Genomic DNA, 8,438 nt, shown 5'->3' on the forward strand with positions numbered 1-8,438 from the left:
TTCGATCCCTGGTCCGGGAAGATCCCACATGCCACGGAGCAACTAAGCCCGTGCACCACAGCTACTGAGCCTGCGTTCTTGAGCCCATGAGCCACAACTACTGAGCCCACGTGCCACAACTACTGAAGCCAGCGCGCCTAGAACCCGTGCTCCGTGATAAGAGAAGCCAGTGCAATGAGAAGCCCACACGCCACAAGGAAGAGTAGCCCCCGCTCACCACAACTAGAGAAAGCCCGCATGCAGCAAGGACCCAACGCAGCCAAAAATAAATAAATAAATTAATTAATTAAAAACAAACAAAACACCAACAAAACAGAAAGGTCTGTGGAATAAGTGAACATCTGTGACATGTGTAACATGCAGACGGTGGTCCATGTTTCTTTGAAATGAGGAGCATGTACAACACTCTGCCCAGGACCCAGCGGGTCAGACCCCTTGATGACAGCAAACCTGCTTGTTCCTCGGGAGCCTGCCCTACTTGGCCCTATAACAGAGCTTTCCAGCCAAGCCCACATCTTGGCTCAGAAGCTAGATCACCCTAATGTTTTAAGCCCCAATGTAAGGCCCTCGACCTAGATCTCCATTAATACCTTCCACGGCAAGGATTAAAGGATCTGCTCACGAATTAAAGACGTCTGCTCGAGCCAAGGGGTTAGAGAAATGGTGGGATTCTTTGGGGCGATGGATTCTCTACCCCTGCTCCAGCCAGCTGTGAGGAGTGGGGAACTCTGAAGCGGGGCACAGGCTCACCATCAGGCCATCTGGGAACAGAGCGCACATCCACCTGGGGGCTCAGTGTGACCTTGGGGGATAAAAAGACGCAAAACGGCTATTCTAACCCCATACTCCTTCTGAGTGTTTAACCCCGACTTCCCCCCACTGCATGACTGCAAAGCTAATTATTTAGAAATGGTCATAAACTGGTGTGTGGAAAGAGGCCCTGCTGGACGTAGGTGGTCGGAGGGAACAGCTATCTAAAGCCATGCAGGAGGGTGATGAGAAGGGCAGGAAGGATAGTCAGTGAGGGCCTGGCTATGGCCCCTACTCAGGCCATCAGGGAGCTAATGAGCGAGGTTCACGGACTCCCCAGGTAAATGGCTGGTGCTGCGATGTCAGAAAATAGCACCTGCCAAGGAGGCTGCTCAGACTTTCAGGTGACCCACTCATCTGTCTATGTCCTCCCCTTCCAGGCCATGACCATCAATGGTCTCTCTCTTCCTGCTCTGTCAACCGACTCATCCCTCTTTCGGGGTAACAGTACTCAACCAGCTTACCTCACCCAGCTCATGTGGGACTCAAAACTACACAGGTGTGAAATATGTGGAAATGCTTTGCGAACTCTAAAGCCCTCTACAAACGTACCAGGTGTCTTCTAATTCTCGTTGCCAGGACAAATGGGTAGCCAGAGGCCTGGCTCAGGGCCGCAGGATGGGCCAGGCTGGAGGAACAGAGCAGCCCAGTGAGCACAGTGCTCCTTCCCTCTCCCACTGAGACCTAGGACACCAGGTGCGGGGGAAAAGGAAGCGGGGGGCAAGTAAACCGTGGAAGTCCGGCAACGTAGGAGAACTTAGGCTCTCCTACACCCCATGCGCACTCTCTGGTCCACTGTCACTTAGCCTCCAAAACCTACCACAATCACCAAGGGAGACACAAGAGCCCCATAGAACAAAACCACAAAGCTGGGGCGTACCTTCCAGGGAGGCGGTGTGGTTGGCATCTCCATTCTCAAGAGAGGATCCACTTTCAGAAGAAAGGGGAAACACAGAGCACTTAAATCCTCAGTTCCTCTGTCCGCGTGCACGCATGCCCACGCGCGCACACACACACACCCCCATCCAGAGGCTCTGCAGCGGCCCAGTGCAGAGGGGCAAGAGGCCATCAGGAGCTCAGCTCCAGGGGACTGTACGGGGAGAGTCCTGGCTGCACAGGCCCCCCAGCCATGTCTCGCAGCCTCCGCTCACACCCGCTCTGGCCCTTCACTGGCTTCCGGGCGCCCCTTCTCCAACGATCTGAGGTGACTGCTGTGGCTCCTATTTATTGGGCACGTCCACGTGCCACACAGTGTGCTGGGTGCTTCCTGTATTATTTCTGACTCTTTTAACTTTGCAAGATGGATATCATTACCACCACTGACAATAAGAAAATAGGCAGGGCCCAAGGTCACATAGCTCCTGAGTGTCTAGCTGGCTAAAAGCCCATGTTCTTTCTATAACATCACACTGGACTACATCTTGTAGATAACAGAGAAGAAAGAGAAAGAAAGTGTTGTTTTGGGAAAATTAATCCAGTCTCTCCCGCTCCAACCCAACCCTCCACTGTGGCTCCAACCCAACCCTCCACTGTGGCGTAACTGCTCTTGCTATTAAAAGGGCCACTTTCATCATGTCTCTCCATTGCCTAAAGAGTCAAGTCCCAAAAGCTTTGTCAGGCGTTTAAGATCCTTTCCAATTCACTTTTCCAGTCTCGTTTCCCCAACCCCACACTCAAATCCTCCCTTCCATCCAGCCCGGCCTATCACTCCTCATTGCCCACGTTTCGGTCTTGGATTCCCTGCCTGCAACACTAATTCCTTCAACCAAACACAGACTGGGGGGTGACTGCATGCCAGGTCTGGGCGAGGTGCTGGGACAGGGAGGATCCCCGCTGTCACAGAGCTCAGAGTCTGCCTTCCTTGTGAGGCGTGAGCTGCGGCCCTTCTCTGGTCCCTTGGTGCCCCAGAGCGTGACCCTGGTCCGAATCCACAGCACTGTGTTTGCCACTCCTACGGCACTCAGCCATTCTCCCAACTCGTTTGCCAGTTCTGTTTTAAAACTTCCTCTGTATTGTGTTTACTTCTGTGGGAAGAGTGCACTCCAGGTTCCAAGCAGCATTAACAATGGCAATTAGGCTCTCAGGCCAGCCCACAAAAGCCTATTAAATATATCGAGGTGGAGAACCTAAATACGTGTACATTAAAAGCTCTGCAGGAGAGACCAGGGCAAAGCGTCTGCTGCTTCCTACACCCCTACCCACTGTGCCATCAAGTTCTGAGCTTCACACCACCCACTGGGGCAGAAGCCTGAGCAGTGGCTTGGGAGGAGGGAAGCAGGTGGGAGCTGGCACGACACAGATGGAGGGGGAAGAACGCTGATGTGTACTTCAGGGGCCTGGCTCCCATCCCCACTCTGTCTTTACAAACTAGGTGGCCTCAAGTGGGTGAGTCCCTTCCCTCTCAAAGCCTCACTTTTCTCTTTTAAAATCAGGGAGCTGAGTTAGGTCAGTAGTTCTCAGACTGCTGAAGCTCACAGATGGGCAGGATATATTTTTAAACATGTATTTAAAGTATATGTTTAAAATATGTTTAAAAATATATAGTGTGTATTACAGATATATTCTAAAATAAATTTTATCAATTAAAGGTTTTTTAAAAAAATCACAATATACTATCACTGCTTTCATTTTTTTCAAAAGGACACTATAAACCACTCCTCCACCCCACCCCCCACATGCACTCCCTCAATATGGACACCGTGTCAGAGAAATGAAGTTTTTAAACCAGAAATATTGGAATCGTGAAAAAAAAAAAAAAAAAGCCATTCACCACTGTTATTTTTCCAATTTGTCTGTGAACCAGTGGAAACTTCATCACAGCCCAGCTCCAGGCCTCAGCCTGACGATGGAACCCTTGAGCTGGGTGAGGCCGAGTCCTCTCCAGCTCTGACATTACTCCACTCTGAGCGAGCTCTGGATGGAGACTATACAACAATCAGCATGGATGGCCCTGGGGAAGGGTCAGCTGCAGAAAGGAGCTGAGTGGGACAGCAGGAAGGGGCAGTCGGCTGCAGGGGTAGGGACAGGACAGCCTGGCCTCCCCAGCCGCAGGCCCAGGGCAGAGACACCCAGCCTGGAAGGGCTGGAACTAACCTGTCCCAAGTGTTGACTGCCGCTCTTTCCACCCCAGAGTGTGGAAGGCTGGGAGTCCCCAAAGAAACTTTTTTAAAAGTTCCTTTACTAACTTTTCTGATCAAAAACTAATGCACATTCATATAGAAAACTTGGGAAGTACCAAAAAAGCATAAGCAAGGAAGTAAGCAAAAGTCACCCACAACTCCACCTTCCAGAACAATCACTGTAAACATTTTGATGCACTGCTAATCCCTCAAACACTTTTGTAGCTATCTTCAGCCACCCTGGGATTCAGTTTTGTATCCTGCTTTTCCCCTAATTATCACACTCTAATACTTTTCCATGTCCTTAGGTATTCTTCATAAGCATCATAACATATTTTGATAATAAACCCAGCATTCTAGTAAATACCAATATTCTTTATAAACATTACTTTCCATGGTATGGATAGGGCCAGAAATCATTTAAACAGGCTGCTATTGTTAAGCATTTAAGCCACTTCCATATTTTTGCTATTGTAAAAAACGTGGTGGGTGTACACCCTGTCCATGAATCTCTGTAGACCCCTTTACACTTCTCTGTATCTCTTGGGTCACAGCCCAGTGCTCTGCGCATATCTGCCCCCAATAAATACTGAGTGGACAAAGAAACCCATTCCACTCCCAGGAGCTGTGGAACCCTTATCAGATGGACGTAGAGTTTATATTTACAGAGGCCCACCCTGGTGTCCACCCGCCACTCATCACTGACCCTACACCTCAGGCTCACACCTGCTAAGTCAATCTTGGGCTTGGGGAAAGGAGAAAATGTCAATTCCTTGTTGAGGCCTCCCAGGTTCTAGGGCTCTTAGCAAACCTACCCACTCTCCAAACCTCCAGGTGGAGGGCATCAGCAGACCTCAATTGCCTAGAGGACTCCCACACCCCTTCCTGATGGCTCAACCCACCCCTCAGGAAAGTCATGGCTGACCTCCCTCTAAATTAATGTATGGCTCCCCTTCAGGGGTGCTCCCAGAACTTCAAGTATCAGCAATCAGTGTTCTGTCTTTATCTGCTCACAGAACTGACTCCCCTGCCCAACCAAGGGCAACACCAGAGGGCAGGAACAATGTGTGTTTTGCTCCCTGCTCAAAATCCAACCCAGTGCCAGCCAAACAATGGGGTTGATAAATAAATGTTTGCTGAATGAAACTTCTTTCTGGTCTCAGTCTCAAGCCTTTTATTTTCACAGGAGGGAGAGGAAAGGGGAAGAAGAGAGGAAAGTAGGACCTCCTAAAACAGCCCAAGTGCAAAGACCTGAGTGGGGGTGGCACTGGAGATGGCCCCCTCTGCACAGTCCAGCAGTCCTGCCTGGCCTAGAAACCCTCCCAGACCAACCGGCAGCAGGAACAAAATACAAACAGATCAAACACACTGAGATTTGGGGAAGCGACACTGCCCCACTCCAGCCTCGTTTCTCTCCAAGAGAATGGTCAGATCTAGAGGGGCAAGGACCTTCCTTTCCCATCCATTTTCATTCAACTAGAAAATACAGGGCCACTCCTCACTGGTGAACCCAGAAGGGCAGGGTATTGAGAGATGGAAGTATTTAAAGCAACTCAAGCCACACTCCATTTTTTCTCCTCATCTTTCGTCCAGCATCCTTGCCACACCCAAAAGAAAAAAACTGGAAAATCTGGGTTGGAGAGAGTGCCAGCAGCAGGAGGTTCCCTTCAGGAACTTCAGGAAAAAAAGGAGCCAAGATTGTCCTAAAATAAGGCAGTCCAGAAGTTACACTAGAGGTGTGGAAGGAGGCCATATTATCCTATCACACACCCACAGCAACACCAAGGCCAAACCCGGGGCCCTGGGTGCTGTGGACACACACATTCCAACCTCTCTCAGGGATGCCCTGCAGCATTCCTCCCCCACCCCACAAGGGTAGCAAACTCCTCCGGAGAGCCTGCACTCCCATCACCCTGGCCCACCCCTTCTCCACTCCGGTACGGTTTTGCAGTTTAGAAATACGACCTCTGATTTCCCATACGACCCTCCTGGCAACCTTGTTAGAGTGGTATTTAAAGCGTCCCCATTTCATGGATGAGAAGATTAAGTCAGGTACATTAAATGATAGGCCGCATCACAAGCCAGAAAGTGGCTGAGGTTCCAGCCAGGGTCAGCTAGGTGAAGGAGCTGAACTCCCCCGCGGTGACACCACCCGGCCCCCAAGCCTGGCCGGCGGGCGGAGATCCACGTGGTGACTGGAGGTTCGCGGCTGCTCAGAGCCGAAACCAAGAACTAGGTGGCTGGCTCTAAAACAAGGTTTCCGGCAGTGCTGGTGGCAAGCACCCCCTTCTTACCCCGTACTCACACAGGTGCAGGGCCCGGAGTCCGGGGTGCAGCACCCCCGCAAGCCGCCGGCGTCCGGCCCTAGCCCGCGGCCGCCCCCTGACCTGCGTCCCTGCAAAGTTGTGTCCGCGGCGCAAGTCCCCCACCCCCGCGAGGGATCGCCCAGCGCCCCCGGGGTCCCCCACCCCCGGCTCCTTTCGACCTTTGAGCCCCGGAGCACCCCGCTGGGAGGGCACGGAGACCGCCCCGCTGCCTCCCCCGCAGCCACCGGGTCCCCGCCTGCTCGGCACGCACGCCTCCACCCAGGCGCCCGGAGGCATCTATCTCCCCGCACGTCCCGGGAGGGCCGGGAGCAGCAGGGAACTCGGACCCTCGCCGGGCGCACGTGGCGTCCCGGCCCGAACCCCAAGCGCCACAGCCTCACCCAGACCGCCAGCAGCAGAAGCAGCCACGCCGGCACGACCCGCGCCATCCCCGCCGCAGCTGCCCACGGCCGGTTCTGGTCCCCACTCGGGCTCCCGCGACCGCAGCTCCGCCGGGGGCAGCCACCGCCGCCACTTCCCAGCCGCTCCCCGCCTCCGAGTTCCCGGTGCCACGTCTGCCAAAGCATGCGCACCGCGCTGGCAGAGCCTGCCGGGGAGAAGTGCGTGCTGGGAGTTGTAGTTTGCAGCATGGTTGAGCAGCGGTCCGCGGGTGTGAACTTGGCCCCCAAGCCAGGTAGAAACCTGAGTGGAGTGCGACATGGTCAGGGTCAAAGAGTAAGGGAAAGCAGTTAATTTGGGGGGCTTGCTCTGTGCCTAGAACTTTAGAAACAAGATCTCCTTCAGCTCAGGTAAGTTTTAATTTCCCCACTTTTTGAGGATGAGGTGGCGGCCCAGAGAACTTAATATGACCCAGATCACACAGTCTGGAAATGGCAGAGTCCAGTGCTGCTTGTGGAGGATAGGAAAAGCCGTCGTCCCTGCCTCCCTCCTACTGTTTCTTTTTTTCATTCAGAAAACTTTATTGAGCTGTTGGAAAACAGTTTGACATTTCCTCAAAAAGTTGAACAGAGATTACCTGATAACCCAACAATTCCATTCCTGGGCATGTACCCTTCAAACAAATACTTGTACACAAATGTTCATAGCAGCATTATTCACAATAGCCAAGAGGTAGAAACAACCCAAGTGTCTATTGAGGGATAAATGGATAAACAAAATGTGATATATTCATACAGTGGGATATTATTCAGTCATTAAAAGGAATGAACTACTGATATATGCAAAATGTGGATGAAACTCGAAAATATTATGCTAAGAACGGAGCCAGACACAAAAGTATGCATATTGTATGATTACATTTATATGAACCATCCAGAAATAGGCAAATTCATAGCGACAGAAAGCAGATTACTGATTGCCTGGGGCTGGGGGGAGGAGGAATTGGGGAGTGACTGCTCAGTGGGTACAAGATCTCCCTGGGAAGGATAAAAATATTTTGGAAAAAGACAGAAACAATGATTGCACAACATTGTGAATGTACTAAGTGCCACTGAATTGTACACTTTAAAATGGTTACTTTTATGTTATGTGAAATTTATCTCAATAAAAAAATTTTAAAAGAAAAAAAAACCTTGGGGCTTCCCTGCTGGCGCAGTGGTTGAGAGCCCGCCTGCCGATGCAGGGGACACGGGTTCGTGCCCTGGTCCGGGAAGATCCCACATGCCGTGGAGCGGCTGGGCCCGTGAGCCGTGGCCGCTGAGCCTGCGCGTCTGGAGCCTGTGCTCCACAACGGGAGAGGCCACAACAGTGAGAGGCCCAAGTACCGAAAAAAAAAAAAAAAAAAAAACAACCTTTATTGAATCCATTCCTTGTGCTAAAACATTCATGTGTGGAATCAGTTATTCATTTAAGAATTTTTATTAAATACCTACTACATCCTGAGGCTCAAGATATATAGTAGTGAGATGGACAAGGAAGTGCACAGTCGAGGATTGATAGGTTATAGCTGAAAGATCTTTGGTCACTGTCTGTACGTTCCAAGCTCAAAACCTAGAAGTCATCCTTGATTCATCCTCACTTCTCAACAGGTCCATCCAACCCATCACCACATCCTGTCAGTTCTACCTCCAAAATATAACTCTTCTGCCACCTCCCAAGTCTAAGTCACAGACATGTCTCACCCACTCAAGGGCAAGATTGCTCCTTCCATTTGCCTGCTCCTTCCTCCTTGTACCCCCTACAA

General features: G+C 51.3%; 1 protein-coding gene across 1 annotated transcript in view; it reads right to left on the bottom strand.

The window, feature by feature from the left end:
* Positions 1-6,794, bottom strand: part of PDIA5 (protein disulfide isomerase family A member 5) — a 91,349-nt gene extending 84,555 nt beyond the window's left edge. The window contains exon 1 of the mRNA XM_007109053.4: positions 6,637-6,794. Within this exon, the coding sequence (XP_007109115.2) occupies positions 6,637-6,684 (48 nt within the window). The 5' untranslated portion in view covers positions 6,685-6,794. The remainder of the gene's footprint in view (positions 1-6,636) is intronic.
* Between the last annotated feature and the right edge of the window lie 1,644 nt (positions 6,795-8,438).

This window comes from Physeter macrocephalus, chromosome 1 (assembly GCF_002837175.3).
Source record: "Physeter macrocephalus isolate SW-GA chromosome 1, ASM283717v5, whole genome shotgun sequence".
Classification (NCBI taxonomy): domain Eukaryota; kingdom Metazoa; phylum Chordata; class Mammalia; order Artiodactyla; family Physeteridae; genus Physeter; species Physeter macrocephalus.